The sequence below is a fragment of the Centrocercus urophasianus genome, unplaced genomic scaffold, assembly GCF_019232065.1.
Source record: "Centrocercus urophasianus isolate 14NV4802_14NV808 unplaced genomic scaffold, USGS_Curo_1.0 seq_10, whole genome shotgun sequence".
NCBI lineage: Eukaryota > Metazoa > Chordata > Aves > Galliformes > Phasianidae > Centrocercus > Centrocercus urophasianus.
In genome coordinates, this window is record NW_024884142.1 from 87,528,737 (window position 1) to 87,544,302 (window position 15,566).

At 44.3% G+C, this 15,566-nt stretch overlaps 2 protein-coding genes across 6 annotated transcripts in view; one reads left to right on the forward strand and one right to left on the reverse strand.

Annotated features, from left to right (window-relative positions):
* Positions 1-6,342, forward strand: part of ATL2 (atlastin GTPase 2) — a 35,552-nt gene extending 29,210 nt beyond the window's left edge. For 4 of the 5 annotated variants that reach the window (XM_042808737.1, XM_042808730.1, XM_042808746.1 and 1 more), the window contains 3 exons: positions 1,071-1,142; positions 3,654-4,085; positions 6,116-6,342. In XM_042808737.1, the coding sequence (XP_042664671.1) occupies positions 1,071-1,142; positions 3,654-4,085; positions 6,116-6,235 (624 nt within the window). In that variant the 3' untranslated portion in view covers positions 6,236-6,342. The other variant, XM_042808763.1, reaches the window with a different exon arrangement.
* A 2,756-nt stretch (positions 6,343-9,098) lies between these two features.
* Positions 9,099-15,546, reverse strand: EIF4A3 (eukaryotic translation initiation factor 4A3). Its single transcript, XM_042827446.1, has 12 exons — positions 15,317-15,546; positions 15,132-15,204; positions 14,980-15,046; positions 14,257-14,319; positions 13,672-13,804; positions 12,341-12,421; positions 11,781-11,922; positions 10,903-11,041; positions 10,303-10,418; positions 9,717-9,824; positions 9,509-9,636; positions 9,099-9,297 (listed from the first exon to the last, which is right to left on the reverse strand). Exons 1-12 carry the CDS (start codon positions 15,486-15,488, stop codon positions 9,281-9,283), a joined length of 1,239 nt encoding a protein of 412 aa, XP_042683380.1. The 5' UTR covers positions 15,489-15,546; the 3' UTR covers positions 9,099-9,280.
* Positions 15,547-15,566: the final 20 nt, after the last annotated feature.

A 15,566-nucleotide genomic window follows, 5' to 3' on the forward strand; every position in this document is an offset into this window, starting at 1 on the left:
CTTGAAGGAACTGTGTGCTTTGAAAGCAAATGAAGCAGGGGGCATTGTTTCTTTTTTTTTACCTGCTTCAATTTCAGGCATAAGTTTCCTTTAATAACTTGCTCTTCTGTCAGTGTCTTTCAGACAGTATTCAGAGGGCTTTTAGTATCAGCCTTAGTAGACAAAATGGAGAAAGATTATAGTAGTGCAGCTAATACTACTGTCTCACAGTGTTGGGCTCCTAACAAACAAACATGTGCAACAAAGATCAGGTAACTACACTGAACTTTCCTTTCTGTGTTGATCCAAAGAGGGTGTAATCAGCTATAAAGTAATTAGAAATAGTGACTGTATAAAGCTATGTGATGAACACTCAGATTTTTGTGATAGTTTTCTTCTGAGTACAGACTCTAGAGCCAGTTAAAATATTACCCACATCAAATGGTTAAAATTAAGCTTTTAGTGTCACTTCATTAAAACATGGAGGGCAAGTCAATACCCAGAATAGTTGAGGAAACAATTTTTGAGACTTCTGGGGAGAGTGGGTGATTGAGAGAACTTTTCACAATGAAAGAGGTGGTTACCATGTCCTCTAATTAACATGCTGTAAATGTGGCTGAGAGGTAGAGATGATGACATCTTGCAGTATGAGCCAGAATAACTGTCCCTGATGTGGCACAGTTTGAAAGTAGTATAAGTCCTTACAGACTGACACCAAAACTGCACATAGTGCAGAATTAATACCAGCTTGCAGCTTTCCTCACAGACAGCGATGTGTCAGGATTAATGTTCAGTAGTTCAGAGATCCTTATTTGCTTTTTAACAGTAGAACACTCAGAAGAGGTTGCTCACAGTAACAAGCTGTACAAGCACATGGGAGTTTGTTCAGAGTTGTGTTAGCTGAAAAAACCTTTCTCCTGGTCCGTAATGTATCTTAATGTATATCTCCAACCTTCACTTGTTTGTGTGGGGCATTTTCTTGGCAGTCTTTATGTTTGGTGGTGGTTGCTGGAATATGTTGGACAGTGCAGATACTTGTGTAAAACTAGCTGGTAGCACTATAGTGATAAGTGGTTCTCAATGTTTTCTAGGCAACAGCTGAGGCAAATAATCTTGCTGCTGTGGCAGGAGCAAAAGACTTGTACAGTAAAGGCATGGAGCAGGTATGGTAACAAAACTTTTTCTAACTGAATGTAAATACGGGTTTTCTGTTTTAGTGGTTGGTGTAGGTCAGGAGTGTGTTAATGGGGGAAAAAATAGCTTAGGCAGCCAGGATGGGTGTCTGATGTAGTGCATCTGGGTTTCTTTGAGATAGGATTTGGTGGGGCAGTGTGGGAATGGGAGTTCGTAAGAAACCACCTGTGGATTCCTGCTGCTGCTCCTGACACATCTTAAAGATCTTGTAACATGAAATAGACAGGTAAGTGAGGAGATGTGGTGTCAGGGCATCTGAGGGTAGAGTTCTAGTATGGTTTCACAGTTTTGAGTAGCAATTGTCTATTAGCTGTCAAATATGTGGATTAAAATCCTTTGAAGCAAACCTTTGTAATACCAAAACTATGTATGCCATTTCCTACTTGCTTTTTCTCTTTAAGTTAGTAACTTATATAGATGGATTTCATAGTGTTACACAAGGTTTTTATCACAGCCAATTCTGAAAGCAGTTGCATGTCTGAAAGTTTAACGAGACTATGCTTATTGTGAAACTTTATATTGGGGAGGGGACCAGTGGGGGTGATAACATGCTACAAACACAGCTCCCCACTAAGCGGGCAAATTCTGCTCTTAATCACTGAAATAGCTTTCTGTTTTGAAGTTAGAATAAGACCTAGTGTTAGTGGCAGGCTAGGCAGTTTCAGCTGTTAGCAGGCTGAGCTGAGAATGCTGATGTAGAGGGACTCCTTCATTTGTTTCCATTTTTGGATATCTCTTGAAATAACTTGTTGTGTATTTGAAGGGAAGAAAAAAAAGCCCAGTCTGTTTTCCTGTCTTGACTTTTTATTGGCTACTAAGATACCATAGTTGTAGGACTTCCTTACTTGGAGCAAGGAATAAACAGAAACAAATGTTCTCCTAAACAGACTCATGTTTCCATAGTAATTTCCCTCAGTATTGTATATTTTTATATTGCTGTAGAGATGAAACACAAATATCTTAAATCAGTTCTTATCCAGAAGTCCCAAATGCTCGTAATGTGACACAGCTTTGAAACTTCTTTTTTCAGGAACGAGGCTTAAGGCTGGGTTATGTATGGATATTTCTTACCATAGTGCCTTGAGCTCTCCTCGTGAGCCAAAACCCTCTTTCTGAGTATGCGTAAACACTCTCTCTTAATGATCTTAAATGTAAGGAAAAACAAGTGCAGGCACACAGCGTAAGAGAACAGTGGCAGTATCTGCATGGCAAGCCATGGTTTTGATGCATAAGGATCTCCTCTTATTACAGTACTCTGGGGAATGTGGAAAGACTGTTCTGGAAAATGAGAGATTAGTAGCTGTTTTCCAGAGAGCTTTCTAGCTATGGAGAACTGTAAAAAAGAAAAAGCAGGAAGGTGCTTATTCAACTCAAGCAGGTGGGGTGATGGTGTCAGGATTTTAACAGTGAGATTTGCTTTGAAAAAGCTAGCCAGTGAAGATGTACATCTTGTGAGGCAGAAAGGATGTGCTGTACTCTGAGAAAGTGATCTTTCTGTGTCCAGCTGGAGGAACAGCAGCAGGAGAAAGTTAAGGTTGTGTTTGAAGAATGAGATGATGAGCACTGTGATAAGTCTGCCTGTGTCACAGGATGAAGGCTGTAGTTTAAGGTCACATGGAAAGAATCTTCAGGCGTAGTCTGACTGTGAGGGACTCAAGGAGTCAGGACTGAAATGTGAGCAGTTTGGATCTGTGTTCTAGGGACTCTCTGACTGTAGCCCTCGTGGTCACACGACAGTTTTACAGATTAGTCCTTAAGAGCGTAACCATTTTTGTACTTGTGCTTATTTAGGGGGAGGAAGATGATGGGTGTCCTTAATGCAGGTATCCATCTGAGTCCCTGCTCTCTTCCCTTCAGCAGAAACTTGTTCTCTCAGGTTGAACTGAATCAACTGTCCTAGAGGGCAGTCTAGGAAAGAACAGGCTAAAGATGCTGTCAGCAGCTAGTTTTTGTTAATTTGCATCACCTGGTGAGTTCCCTGGAGCCTGTGAGTGGCAACAATAACCAACGAGTTACTGAGTGGGCCAAATCTGCCCTGCTTGTCTAGATTCGTTGCTGATCTTCTCATTGGGGTGGGTGGTCTGAACTAAAAAGCTGAGGGGAGGGCGTAAGAGTGCTATTTAACCTTTCTCTAGCCAAGCTTTCTCTGCCTCTGGATGTTCTTTGCTTTTTCCCTCTTCGTAGCAGGAAATTACGGTGGAGTTGATGTCCTCTCCTTATGGGCTTACCTGAAGGAGAATACAGAAAGTATTAGTCCTGTCATGTGCTATGGCTTTGTATACAGTCAGGCAGTTTAGGCATTTGCAGGTCCATGATGCAGAGTACTTTTAGCTGCTTCCCTTGGGATGGCACTCCAGACCTTACAGAGGAAAATTGCAGGAGTCAGTCTGATAGTGGTTTGAAGGGTAAGCAGCAAGGAGCAGGTTTGCTGTCTGTACAGGACAAGATGCTGTGTTGACGCCACCTGATTGTTCCTGCAGATTTGTGGAGGAGATAAGCCTTACATTGCCCCATCGGATCTTGAGCGGAAGCACCAGGATTTCAAAGAGTCAGCTGTCAAGCATTTCTGCTCTGTGAAGAAGATGGGAGGGGAGGAGTTCTGTCGGCGCTACCAGGATCAGCTTGAGGCAGAAATCGACGAGATCTATGCAAACTTTGTGAAGCACAATGATGGCAAAAACATATTTTACGCTGCTCGTACCCCTGCCACTCTATTTGCAGTCATGTTTGCCATGTATATAATCTCAGGACTGACTGGGTTCCTTGGTATGAACTCCATAGCTACCCTGTGTAATCTTGTGCTGGGGATGGCTCTTATATCCTTTTGTACGTGGGCATACGTTAAGTACTCTGGGGAATTCAGAGAAGTTGGAACAGCCATTGATCAGATCGCTGAAGCTATATGGGAACAGGTTGGTATCTATTTTAATGACAAATCTTTTTTTGAGCAAACATACAAAATAGTTTCTGTTCAGTGCTGTGAGTGAAAAGCTGGTGTAGACTTAATAAAGAATGCTAATTTTGCTGAAGGGAAAATTAGCTTAGAAATGTGACTGATCTCTTTAGCAGGAGAGTGTACAGGCAATGCTAGCCCAGGAATGTTACAGGCCTTACTAGATGCTTGAATGGTAAGAGTGGAGGGACTCTTAAAAAATCTTACTACTTCTTGAAGCGGAAAAATTGTGCTTTTAAAGGTAAGTTTAAAGTGGCAGGCCTGCATTGTGGATGAGCTGGGTAAAATATTTCCAATGGTTTAAGAAATGTGGATGTTAAAAACAGTGCTGTCCTTTGCATTTCACCAAATGGTGTGTCTCTGAAGGATTAATTAGACCTGAAGGAAAATGGCTGGTGGGTGACCAGACAGACTTGCAGTAGTTGTTGTACACCAAGTTCCTTCCTCTTCCTGGAAAACTTGTGCTGTGTGTGATACTTCAGATAGCATGGTTACTGTGATGCTTGTTAGACAAAAACGAGAAGACTTGAGTGTCAACAGTACCAAAGGCATCTGTACAAAGATCTTTTGTCTGAATCCAGTTGACATAGCTATCCCAGTACAGCCAGTGTGAAGATCTTGACCAACTGATCAACTCTTCCAAGTAGCTTTTGGAACATTTCTAGTAGCTATATTAGATGCCAACAAAAGGGAAGTGCTTTTAGAGCTGTTGTTACTACCAGTTAAAAGGGCTGACTGAATTGACCCAGGATGATGCTAAAATAGGTCCTGCTCAGCACAAACAAATAACTGGAGCTTCCTATGCAGATGCAGTCTTGTACATCTCAAATAACTTTATTCCAGGCTTTTTGTAGGCACTGGTATACTCAACCTGTCTCTGGCAGCTGTGTAGGATAATGAATTACTCTGAAATAACTGGAGAGAAAAAGTGGATTTCTAATAAAAGGAAGGAAATGAGAAAATACACTAAATTGAGTTACACTGCTTGATTAGTGGTTAAAATTGAGGCTCTTCTGTACCACTGTAGCTTCTTGCTTTTGAGCTTGGAGCAGGAAAAGTGGAGGGTGTCAGCTGGTTGTGCACTGCTCCCTGTGAGAGCAGTTCTGCTGGAGGATACCTAGAGCATGTGGGTTTAGTTTGATCACTGGCCTTCCTTGAGGAGGGGAAGAACGTGGTTTACGGCAGCAGGAGCTTTTGTGGGCTAGAGGAAGGTGTTCTCCAAAGGAGTTTGCTCTTTCTGTTGTTATTCTACATCACAGATAACAGGCAGAGCATTTATTGGTCCTGGTCTGAGTCACTCTCTGTATGTCCCATATTCTTTCCATTGATTTTTCTTTCTTTTCCCTCCATGCTTCAGAGGAATCCCAGGAAGGTAAGAAGTTGCTGGCAATCAGATTTTTCTGAACTTAACTGACTTTATCTGCTGCCTTCTGAGAGCCACGTTTCCTAACAGCTCAATTCATGTTCTAGGTGTTTTTCAAACTCTTTGAAGTCCTTAGATGCCGAACAATTCGCCGTGCTCTTACATCAGTGCCGCGACAGCGACTCCCATCCAACAATAACAAGAAGAAAAACTAGCCAGTGTTTTTAACTTTCTTTCTGTATCTGAAGTGTTCACAACTTACACATATAGGACAATAAGCTGGACCGTCTGGGCCGGTCTGCATAAATGCTGTAACCATACCAGACTGATGCTGCATATAGGGTATGGAATTGCACATCCACCTTCTAGGAACTGTAAAGTGGTTTGAATTCAGAGAAATACTGCTGTGTAGGAGGGATATCACTTGTGTTCATAGCATGTGACTGATTTAACCTCATTAGTGTAGCAGCGAAACTCATCTATTTCAGTTCATGCCAGTTTGTGTCAGGCTTCAGCATTCCACATTTTTCCATTATTTCAAGTCTCATCTTTTTGTATGTTTTTTTTATATTTTATTTTCTTTGGTTACCTCATTTTTTTGTTTCTGCACGTTTCTCATTCCACAGGTGTTGAAGCCCATGAGTGATAATTTGGTGGAGGATCATATGAGGCAGTCTGTTAGAAACTCTATCAAAGCAGGCCTGACCGAGCAGGTGTCTCACCATGCCAGACTAAAGACAGACTGACAGTACATCTCCTCTTCAACTCTGCCCTCTCATCCTAGACATGCTTGCTGTACCATGAGAACTCAATAAAAAAAAAAAAATAAAAATAAACCAAAGTTTACAATCAACTGTAGAAGTAGTTTAGTGTGACTGGCTTCGCAGACTGCTGCCATCACCTGGGGAGAGTAAGTTTGTCAAGTGCTCTGCTTCTGAGACAAACCGGTGCCATTGGAGACTGGGGGTGGGTGGGAGGGGTGTGTTTTTAAGCATAGTCCTGGTGAACCGTGCATGTGTGCGTTTTGGGGTGTGTGAGGGGGAGGGAGGGATCTTCCCCCCAGTGTTTGAGTTGATGCAGTGTCTGGCTTACGGTGGGAGCCTGTCCTCTGCAGGAGATAACTTCAGGGAAGTAAGGATCAGACCTTGTAAGGGGTGCTGTGCTGTCCCCAGGTGTACCGAGCTCTACAACACCCCTTGGCCACCTCTAAGGCCAGAATGTTTCTGTGTATGGAGTTGGTGAAGCTATTAGAGCCACTATGTTAGATATGCATCCTGCTTTACTGCCTTTTATACCAGTGTTACACAAACATGTATGTTGGTTCCTCACACTGCTGATGGCAGAATAGCTCGTAAGGGAGGCAGTGGGTCTGAGCATCTGGTGTCTTGCCTTGAACTCGCAGACCTGGTCCAGAGGGAGGTGCATATCAGAACTGAGCTGTTTTTTTTCTGCAGTTTAGCCTTCATGTATATAATATTGCCATTAATTCTACTGGGGGAAGAAATTCCATTGAAAAATGTTGCCTACAGCTACCAAGCGATGAGTTAGGATTGTCTGTACAGTGTGTTTAGTTTTTATTTTTTAAGAAATCACAGATAGGGCATGTATATGAAATATAAATATATAAATACGATTTTGTATCAAAGTTTTGTAGTTTATGGCAAAACCTGGTTCTGTGGTAGCTAAGTGCAGTCCCTGTAAGGGAATGTTTGTGGCTCATGTAAATGTGTGAATGCATCAACAATTTGAAGTTTTTTGATATATTTGTGATATTTACCTGCCTTGAGCACTGCAATCTCACCCCCTTGGGAAAATCAGTGGGAATGTTTGTTGTGAAACTCTTGTCTTCTGTTGCATTTTAAAGTTATTTCCTGTAATTTATTTTCAGTACATGATTAAAATCAGTTGTGTATATATGAAATGAAATTCGTGCTTATTTTTAAAAGATGTTTAAGTATGTATTCTACTACATAAACTATGTCAAATACTTATCCTGACAATTATATAAAGAAATTGTCTATTGTACTTCATGGCTTTCTCTTGAAGCTGATGTTTCTTTCCTGCTCGTCTCTGAAAGATGACATCTGTCTAGGTCCTATCCCCTCCCTGGTTAGGAAAACTTTCTGCTCTTCTGAAGCACGCTTCTTGACTTTACCGAGTTGTTTGTCAGCTTCTGCCCTTCAACAACTGTATCACTCTGAAATCTCGTTACAGGCCCTGTTTTCACTTGACTAAGCATCGACTAAGGTGTTTTCAGAAGTGCGGAGCATAAGGGCAGCTAAACAGTTAACTAACTGCTGTAGTTTCAGCTGGAAAATGACTGTGTGCAATAGCTTGTATTTTATTATTTCTTCATTCCGAAGTAGTACAAATTTCCATCAATGTTTGAGCTGCGTCAGGCTCCCCTCTCACAGGGAGGGAAACTTACTTGTTTAAAGCAATTGCACTGTGACTTTTGTACCCTACGGAGCTGCTAGGGGTTGGTGGTTGTTACCTGTCCTCCAGAGATTAGGGCTCAGCTCCAGGTGAATGATGCTGAAGATGAGGTAGGAATGTTGCATTTTATGCTATCTTCTCTCAAACTGTACAGATTAAATACTGTTATTTAAACAATCTATTGCTCTTGTGCTGAATCTGTTTTTCTTCTTGGTCAAAAAACTGAGAAATCACAAAGGTGGCTTGGAGTGCCACACTTGCTTTGTACCCTCCTGGAGAACAGATCTGAGGGTCAGATCGGAGGCTCGGCCATGCCCTGCAGTGATGGTGAGAGCAGAACTCTATGAGTGTGACTGTCAGGCTGGAAGTCTTGATCCAGCCTCTACCATTCTCCTGGCAGGAGGATTGGTGGTTATAAAGGTGGGCATGTGGTGGGATGGGGAGAGAAGTTATAGACCCTGCCCCAAGAAGCTACAAAGCAAGCTACAATGCAAGGACACAGAGAATAGGAGGGGTAATTGTCATCTTCATCCTTCCTCTGCTGTTTCTAGTACTGAAGGTTTAGGATACTGACACAGGAAAGAGCATTTGGGATTTGTGCAAATTTGCTGTGGGATGATTTTGGGAGGATCCAAAGGCAGGAAGAGCAAGGGATCAAGGTTTTTTTGTTTTTTTTTTTTTGGAACTGCAGTGCGACTGAAGTGCCAGCAACTGCACTAGGGAACTTGACACAGGGACTGTGTTGAGAATGAGTACGTGGGAAGCAAGAGCCAGCCACTGCAGAGTCAGGATGCACGTCTGTATATGAATCTGGATTAGCCAGCAATAGGTAAACCTGCTGGGGTACTGAAGCAGCCCTAGGTTTGGGGTGGATGTACACGTTGTTCTCCCTGAGGCAGCTAGAGGGACCAAACCTTGTTACAGAGACTCTAAGGGCCACTGAGACCCATCTGAATTGTGTGGAGACTAAAAAGGCCTTGAGACAATAACCTGTCCAATACCCAGTATTCAAGGTCAGTACTGGTGTCTGCAGGGGAGGGTCTGAACCAGCAGATATGTGATGCAATGGTAGTGCAGCAATTATAAGGGGTGGAGAATGGGAAACTGTATTTTATGGCAGTATCTCAAAACTCTGCCTGTTACTATTGTGGGTTAAAGTAATGAGGCACAGGATATGGTAAAATTTCACTTTTATTGAAAAACGTGGGCAGGAGAAAAGACATTATTTACACAAGTTCCCAACTGCAACCCCAACTCAAGAACATACGACCAGCAGTATGACAAATGGAGGGGGGTCCAAAACACAATTATGGAGGCTAAGGACAAGGTATGATGAGTCCAACTCATGCGGGCCTTCAGATAAGATCAGCAACTGAAAAGAAGAAAATGTAAGTATGCACCAAGTGTGCTGAGAACTGCAGCCCAGTCGGAAAATGCATGTACTGCTGGGCTTCTCTCCAGGGGAAGGAGAAGAGGGGTTGTGGTTGGGAACAAAGCGTGCAGAACAAAGCACGCTCTTTCAGATGCAGCGCACCAACCTCCAAGCAGAGGAGGGCAGCAGCTTGGGGCAGGCCTGCACTCACCGTTCATGGGCATCTCGTCTATCTGGGTGGAGTAGTACTGCTCAATGTCTCTCAGGATGCGGATGTCGTCGTTCTTCACAAAGTTGATAGCTACACCTTTTCGGCCGTAACGGCCTGAGCGGCCAATTCTGAGAGGCAGGAGAAACAATGAAGCCACCGTGGGTAAGGGTCACTCAGCCGTGTTCCTTACTGTGAACGCCAAGCTTACCTGTGTATGTACAGTTCTCTGTTGTTGGGTAAGTCGTAATTAATGATCAGAGATACCTGAGGCACATCCAGACCTCTAGCCCAAACATCTGTTGAAATAAGGACTCGGCTGCAAAGAGAAGGGGACGGTCACTAAGCACAGATGTGAGCTGAGGAGTCAGGCTGCCCAGTGCTGGAAACATCTGCTATTCTGCTCTCCCCAGTGCACTTCCACAAGTGTGCTGCTAGGAAATCTGGTCCCACAGAACCACCAAACCTCTCTGATGAGATGGTGCAAAGCCAGCTCTGGTCTCACATTTTAATTCCTTATTCTAAATGTACCAACTCCCAGTCTCCTCAGCAAAACACAATGGGATAATTCTATGCCTAAAAGTACGAGCATCCCTTCTTGGATGGTGGACATCTCCCATCTCTGAGACACTACAAAGGGATGGAGGGAAATCAATTCTGATTTTCAAACTAAACCAGAAACAAGCCCTTGAGAGAAGAGAGGATTTAAAGGCTTCTAAGACTGTTTCCTCTGAGGCACTGGAAGACCTCTTGCCTTATGTAGCAATACTGTAAGCAACGCTGTTGAAATCACTTACCTTGCACCAGATCTGAATTCTTTCATGATGGACTCTCTCTCCTTCTGTGGCATGTCCCCATGCATGGATGAAACGGTGAAGTTGGCTTCTCTCATTTTCTCTGTGAGCCAGTCTACCTGTGTGTACAGCCAAGCAGCCTGGGTTAGCAATCTGCTCATGCCAGCCGAAAGTGTTAGTTCTGTTTGGAGAATGTTTGCACATATATGCTAGTAAGGACTGAGAGAGACTTTAACAAGTGTTTTGGAGCAGAAGGAACCAAATAGTCCTTGCAGGGCATCACCTAAATGACAGGGTTCCATGAACCCTGAAAGGAAAGGAATTAAAGGCATTCATTCAGAGTGATTTTGTTTTGGGAATTACAATTAATAAGCGCGTTCTTATCAGTCCTACTAGTCTAAAAAGGCAGTTACTGCCAACTACATCAGGTCTGCCTGTAGCTTGCTGTCTACATCAGGCATCTCCTAAAGACACATTTAACTGCTGTTCTTACTAGGCAATTGTCAACCAGGGAAACAACCAGACACTTTGGCTCGGCCCAGCATTTTCTTCTGTGTTGCCCTCTGCAAGTGAGATAACGTGCCCACCTCGTGGCTGCTGTACCTTTCTCTTGGTGTTACAGAAGATGACAGCCTGGGTGATAGTGAGCGTGTCGTAGAGATCGCACAAGGTGTCGAACTTCCATTCTTCCCTCTCCACAGCCACAAAAAACTGCTTGATTCCTTCAAGGGTCAATTCATCACTTTAGGAAAGAAGAACAGCTTTAAGACACTGCAAGTGGGTGAATGCATACAATTCAGCTAAAAGGGCTGGATGCTCACATGTCTGTCTCAAGTGCTCTGGATTGCTGGGTCTCAAGTTACTCTATGAAGTCCCTGTAGAAGACTGCTCTAAGAAAGGCTTCAGGCATGAGCCACACAGCAGAGGCTCAAACTTAGCACCTTCTCTGCTCTAGGCAGACAACTTTGAAGGGAAACATTTCTGTTTTCACTCTTGCAAACATCCTGACAAGAACAGAGTGTAGTGAGGTAACTGGGGCAATTGTAAGAGACCAAGCAGGGGTGAGGCCTTTCCAGTCAGGCTGCCTACGCTTACTTCTTTGACACCTGATGAGATGCAGCACGTAAGGACCTGTTGCAATGCTAGACATAAGCTGTGTACCTAGGGCCTTCAGGATCAATCAGCGTTAAGCTTTCTAGCCATACTCTATGGTATCAGTGGAAGGCACCTACAAAAGTCTAACGGAGAAGCACAGGAATTGGGTAGGAATGAAAGACAGATTTCCAGAAGAGATTGTACTTGGGAGGATGAGGGAAGTCGGGCTGAGCAGCAGCAAACAGAAATGGAGAAGGATAAAGCCAGAGAACCAATCTGGCCTTTCTCAAAGTGCAACATGAGGATGTCTGTAAATACCTACTCCAACTGCAATGCTGAGAAGGAACGTGATTAAGACAAGAATTGCTCTTCCCAGAAAAACTCACCGTTTCACCAAGATGCGAATGGGGTCTGTCATGAATTTGTTGGTCATCTCCAGAATTTCATGAGGCAAAGTGGCACTGATCAGCACCACCTGTGTAGCTGGAGGTAGATATCTGTACACATCATAAATCTGCTCCTTGAAACCTGCAAAAGGAAATCAAGTAGCATTGGGAAGTTAGCACATCTTTCTCCTGAATATCCTTTTATTTCAGTTTAGAATTAGATTACTTCAGCATTGGGCCTATGCTCTAAGAATAACAGAGTGTTTTTACCATACAGCCAGTGTCACCCCTCATTTATCTCTCCCCAGTTCTGCCAGACTTACCGTGACATGGCTGTGTTGCACAGTACAGTACAAAAAGCAACACTCCAGAATTTATAACTACTGAAAAGAACATGATTACTGAATTAGGCAAATTGTATTAAATTGCTTCCTACAGTCCATAATGTAACTGTGCTTGCCTAGCTTTGGTTAAACAGCTGTTTTAAGAAGCAGGACTACTAACTGGGATGATATCAAAGAGGTGAGCAAAGAGAAGTACAAAGGAGATAAATATTTCACCTTTGTTGAGCATTTCATCTGCTTCATCCAAAACCAGCATTTTGATAGCACGAGTCCTTAAACTTCGTCGCCGGATCATATCTGTAAGATTTCACTTTGTAAGATGAAAAGGCTCAGAAAGCAAGCGAGCCTACATTGCTCCCAGCTGCTGTCAGTGCATTTCACTGGAGGAGGGACTGGCACTTCCCCTGCTGCCAACAGAGACTGGTGTTTGGTGATGGAAAAGCACAGTCAAGTGCCACAGTGTTCCCCAATACCCTGCAAGCAGGGGCTTGTTTCTGCTGCCCAGATAAGGAAGCACAGGCTACAGGGAAGCTGAGTCCGAGCTGTGGGATATTATTTGCTAACTGCATGCAAGTGCATCATCTCACACAGAACTGCAGCTGGATGCCAGCAATGCAATGCGCCACCTCAATTTCGTGTCCAGTGGGCAAATCTACCTCCTGTTTGAAGGAGCACATGGCTCTGTGTAATTCCTTCATCCTGTGACAGAACTATTTGCTCTAAGAGTTGTTCAGAGCCACCCAGTTTGGCAGCCATGAAGTTGCTTTGTGGTTGTTGCTGTTAGTTATTTTTGTCTATGGAGACTAGTGTTCTCCCAGTAGTATGTATTCATATAACAAAGTACTACTCTGTTTCATAAATCCATAACTTATGGGCTTGAAGGCTGATTCTCCGCCTGTACCAACTGCCAGGAACAGTAAATATGAAAATTTTCATGATGTGAAACTAGATAATAAAGTTGCACGATTTGACAAAGAGCTAATGAGGGTCAGTACAGTGAACATATGGGCCTAATATTTATCCCTACATGGGAGAGAGATGGATTTGAAGACTGGACTATTTAGTTGACTATAAGGAAGTGGACACAGAAGAGGAGGCTCCAGGAAGCCTCACTGCAGCCTTGCAGTAGTGTAAGGGAGTTTATATGCAGGAAAGGGACAGACTTTTTACACAGGCATTCTATGTCTCCTGTTTTGACACTCAAACAGACCCAGCTCCTCTCTCTTCCATGACACTGAGATAATCCCGGGATTGCAATATTACCACCATTAAAAATATTGTTTTCTATGCTACAATGTAAAGAACCACTTTGTTATGAAAAGCAAAGCATAAACAGAAAATTCTAATTCTTTCCCCAGTGTTTTCTTTCTCATCTCTTCCAGGTGCTACTACAGTAAATTTATACTTTGTTGCTCTTCATCACTGCATACATTAACGATAAATGTAGTTTCCATGCTATTTCAAATCTAAATGCATTAAATCTGTGGGTTCGTCCCACGGTTCAATTGAAGCAAGAACACAGAAGCATGCAGCCTCCCTGATCTTACCAAACACTCGGCCTGGAGTGCCAGCAACAACATGCTGCCCGTAATCCAGCTTTCGGATATCTTCACCCACGTTGGTCCCCCCGATGCAGGCGTGACACTGGACATTCATGTAGTCTCCCAGAGCAAGAAGACCCTATTTTGACATAAATAATAGATCAATCATCTGAGGTCTTATGAAATTTGTTATTTATCAAGTCATGTTGGGCTGAATAGCCACGTGGTGCTTTTCTAGAGATAAAAGCATAACGATTTTTTCTGTTGTTCTCCAAACCTCCTCAATGGCAGGCTTACAAAGGCTGGGGATCTGGTTACTTCCCAGGGATCACAACTTTTAAAGAGTACTGTACTTAGAAATTCAGGTAGGAATATGTAAAACATTAGACTGCTAATTAACCCGTCATGTAAGGAAGAATGGATATAACACAGATGGGAAAAACAGCCCTTCATTAGGATTTCTTATTCCATTCAGGAAAACGCATTCTCTTGAAAAGCAGAAGTTGCACTTCTAGCTCTGCCAGAGAATGCTTTGAGAATCTGCACCAGTCCTTATAAATGCTTTACAGGCAATGATTTAGGTGTTCCTACCTTTTGAATCTGCACAGCCAGCTCTCGAGTTGGTGCTAAGATCAATGCCTGGGTCTCACGAACCTGTTGACCACATGGCAGTTAATCACATAGCAAGTACAGTGCAAGCAGTAACAAACAGAATAGAGCCCACAGCACCCTGAACTGTCACACCTGAAGAATCAATTGTACAATTTTGTGCTAAAACGTATGGGTTTGCAAGCATTGGTACACCTAGAAAGCTGTACCTCCATGGACTGCTTACATGTTTATAGCCCTTACGTTAAGTTACAAGACTGTGCTTGAGCAGCTCTTCACTGGACAGCTTGTTTTATTCATCCAATTGCTGAGAACAGCTGATCTTCTTGTTCAGAACACTGTGCCTGTCAAACGCTCGTCAGTCAGAAGCCTGTGTCTGACCACACAATTTGTGCCAGCTGTTCAGATGGATCCAAGAGGCTCCAAGAGCACAATTCTGACTGGTGAGAAATCAATTCAGCCCTCCAATGAAAGCAATCACAGAAACATAGAATGGTTTGTGTTGGAAGGGACCTTCAAGTCCACCTCGTTCCAACCCCCTGCTATAGGCAGGGACACCTCCCTCTAGACCAGGCTGCTCACAGCCCCGTGCAGCCTGGCCATGAAAGCCTGCAGGGAGGAGCATCCACAGCCTCTGGGCAGCCTGTGCCAGCGTCTCACCACTCTCACAGTAAAGACAAAGAACATTTTCACCGCGTGGACTACCTGTATGTCCAGACACTGTAGCACAGAGATGGAGAACGTCGCTGTTTTCCCCGTTCCCGACTGTGACCTGAGAACAGAGGTGCGGTGAAGGCTCCGCCGTTCCGGAGGAGCCACCCATCCCGCTCCCGCAGCCCGCCCCCCCGCCCACGTACTGCGCGATCACGTCGCGGCCCTTGATGATCTGCTTGATGGCTCTCTGCTGGATGGCCGACGGCTTCTCGAACCCTGTGGGGACACGGCCGTTACGGCGCGCCGCCGCGCATGCGCGCCGCCCCTCGCCGCCGCCATTTCCTTCACCCCCGCTCCCTCCCCCTCCCGCCGCCGCCCCGCCGCGCACCGTAGGCGTAAATGCCGCGCAGCAGGTCCTCCCGCAGCCCCATGGTGTCGAAAGTGGGCGTCACGTCCACCTCTTCGCTCGTCTCGAACTCCACCTTCGTCATGTCTTCCTCCTTCATGATCCGCTTCCTCGCCGAGCCGGTGGTGCCGCCGGAGCCCGCGGACCCCGACATGGCTCAGTCAGGCCTTCCCACCGCCCTACCCGCACGCGACGACGATGGCGCGGCCGCCACACACCCAGAGCACAGGCC

Coding starts and splice junctions, on each gene's coding strand:
- EIF4A3 (XM_042827446.1), bottom strand. CDS start 15,488: ATGTCGGGGTCCGCGGGCTCCGGCGGCACCACCGGCTCGGCGAGGAAG. Junction 15,047..15,131: donor GGCCGCGACGTGATCGCGCA/GTACGTGGGCGG, acceptor CTCTGTTCTCAG/GTCACAGTCGGGAACGGGGA. Junction 14,320..14,979: donor TACAGTGTCTGGACATACAG/GTAGTCCACGCG, acceptor TGTGGTCAACAG/GTTCGTGAGACCCAGGCATT.